General features: G+C 39.3%; 2 protein-coding genes across 2 annotated transcripts in view; both read right to left on the bottom strand.

The window, feature by feature from the left end:
* LOC132168638 (uncharacterized) overlaps positions 1–1,103 on the bottom strand; it is a gene marked incomplete in the record, with an annotated part of 1,310 nt that extends 207 nt beyond the window's left edge. Inside the window, 1 exon segment of the mRNA XM_059579648.1 lies at positions 3–1,103. Coding sequence (XP_059435631.1) covers positions 3–535 — 533 coding nt within the window.
* The window catches only part of LOC132168624 (probable leucine-rich repeat receptor-like serine/threonine-protein kinase At3g14840), a 16,043-nt gene that overhangs the window by 8,302 nt on the left and 5,458 nt on the right, over positions 1–2,283 (bottom strand). The window lies entirely within an intron of this gene.

Genomic DNA, 2,283 nt, shown 5'->3' with positions numbered 1-2,283 from the left:
TTTTACCCGTATGTGCTTCCAAGGCCACTCCCTCTTCCACCGCCTCTCCCACTTCCTTGCCATTGCCCTCAGTATTAGCCATGATAATCCCAAAGACCTCCGACAACTTCCTAGCTTCTCCATCACAAGAGACGCCCACAAGCTTGCTGAATTCAGTTACAAACTCCACCGTAATCGGCTCCTGATCCGCAAAAGGTACCACAGCTAAGGAGTCTGATACAGACAAAGGACTCTCCTCACGGACGCTGTCCAAAGCAACAATCAACCTCAAAGAGTGGATCGAGCCTGGCAGCTCCCACTTCTCAAGACCCAGTGGAATCTCCCCCTGCTTCTCAAGCGACTTCTGCCCAGAAACTTTTCCTTCCCCCAATTCCTTTCCCATCATCTTCTGTCCCGTACCCAGCAAATCCCATCTCTCAAGCCCCGGAGAAAGCTCTCCCTGAATATCGGACTCCTCCTTTCCAGGCAACTGCACCGGCTGCCCCGGCTTGACAGAAACTAGCTGGCCTGAACCTCCTCTCTCCCCTTTTTCCATCCCCCCTCCCACATGTCGGCTTCTTAAACTTCGCACGATCACCGGTAGTAGACCCCGAGAGAGCCGGCAAAACAGAACTGGTCGAGACCTCCCTGCGAACACATGCAGGGAGAACTGTCGGCGCCTTACCCAGAATGCCCAGGGCTGGGTCACTCAGCCACGTCAACGAAGAAGGTGGTTCCACAGAACCGCTTGCCGGAGAACACCCATCAGCTATGTTAGCTCCCCGATGGCCTTCCCTTGCCGACACCACCTTCCTCGGCTCCTTTTGTAACATCCTGATATTTCTCTTCGTTTATCTTGTAGATAAACACGAATGTTACGCTGAAATAATCTCATATAGCGGAAAAACTGTAATTATCAATACAAAAAAATACTGTTAAAATACTTTTCTTTATACAAAAAATACCCAAAGCTATGTCGTACAAGGCATTTATACAAATCTATCCGACAGTCTAAACTCTAGACAAAACTTAACCAACTTGGAATCTCTGTACATCTCAATATGAATCTCTAATCACAACTGCATAATTACCTTGATTTTCCATTCCTGCAAGCACTACAAAAAAAACTGTGAAGTAGTGAGTCAATTGATTTCCGACAATATAAATCATTGTTGAATCATATATAGCAAAATGCTAGACAAGTTATAAAACCACAAAAATCCTTATTATTGGATATCAATATCATACTCAGTAAGTAAGAATACTTACAGTGGATTACATGAATGGATCATCAAAGGTAATTACTTGAAACCCGTGCTGCTGCAGTTGGTCCATACCCATAACAATCCCTTCACTGACTTTCTCTCTCTCTCTCTCTCTCGCCTAAACTCTCTTTCTTCCTCTTCAGCTCTCTGTCTTAAATTCCATCTCACTCTCGGTTTCTCTCCTCTCTTTTGTATGAATGAGGCATTTAAATAAGGAAGGAATAAAAGAGAAAGAAGAAAAATGGGAGCAGGTGAGAGCTGTCGGCAGAAGGAGAAAAGAAAGAAAATAATATAATAAGAATAAAAAAATAGGAATAAGAAAGAAAGAGTGGGAGTAGGTGAGAGTTGTCGGCAAGAAAAGAAAGAAGAAAAGAAAAATAATATAATATTGGTAAAGAAGGAAGGATAAGCGTGATTGAAGGGAGGAGAGAGAAAAGTAAAGGAAAAGGGTGTTGGTAAAGTCAAAAAATGGACAAAGAAGAAAAGTGGACTAATTTGGGTACAGATTTTCCGAAATCTGACCCATCATAATCTGTCTAATGTCCTTAATTAATCAGTCACCAAAAAATTATAATCATACTCCAAATTATACCAATCAATCATCAATTATCATATCTCTTAAATCTCCCAATAAATTAATCAATATAAAATCATCATCATGATAGAATAACCTCAAATCAATATTCATTCCAATAATATTCATAAGATCTAATAAGTTCCTCAAGAATAAATATTATTACCTAATATCATCAATAAATATCTCAACCTCAAAGTAAATGCCATTACCTAATATTAATATTGATATAATCATAGCATCAATTTAATATCTCTAAAATAAGACTTTAAAAATCTGGGGTGCTACAATCTTCCCTCCTTATTAGAATTTCGTCCTCGAAATTAAAGCCCATAAATTACCACATATCTTCAAATTGAGCAACCCAAATTAAAAACAAATCATACTTGAACCATAACTTACTCAAGTTACTAAAAAAAATTTTTAAATTCAATCTGTTCATAAATAAATATCATAACATATTCC

Source organism: Corylus avellana, chromosome ca2 (genome assembly GCF_901000735.1).
Source record: "Corylus avellana chromosome ca2, CavTom2PMs-1.0".
Lineage (NCBI taxonomy): Eukaryota > Viridiplantae > Streptophyta > Magnoliopsida > Fagales > Betulaceae > Corylus > Corylus avellana.
This window is presented reverse-complemented; position numbering and strand designations above follow the sequence as displayed.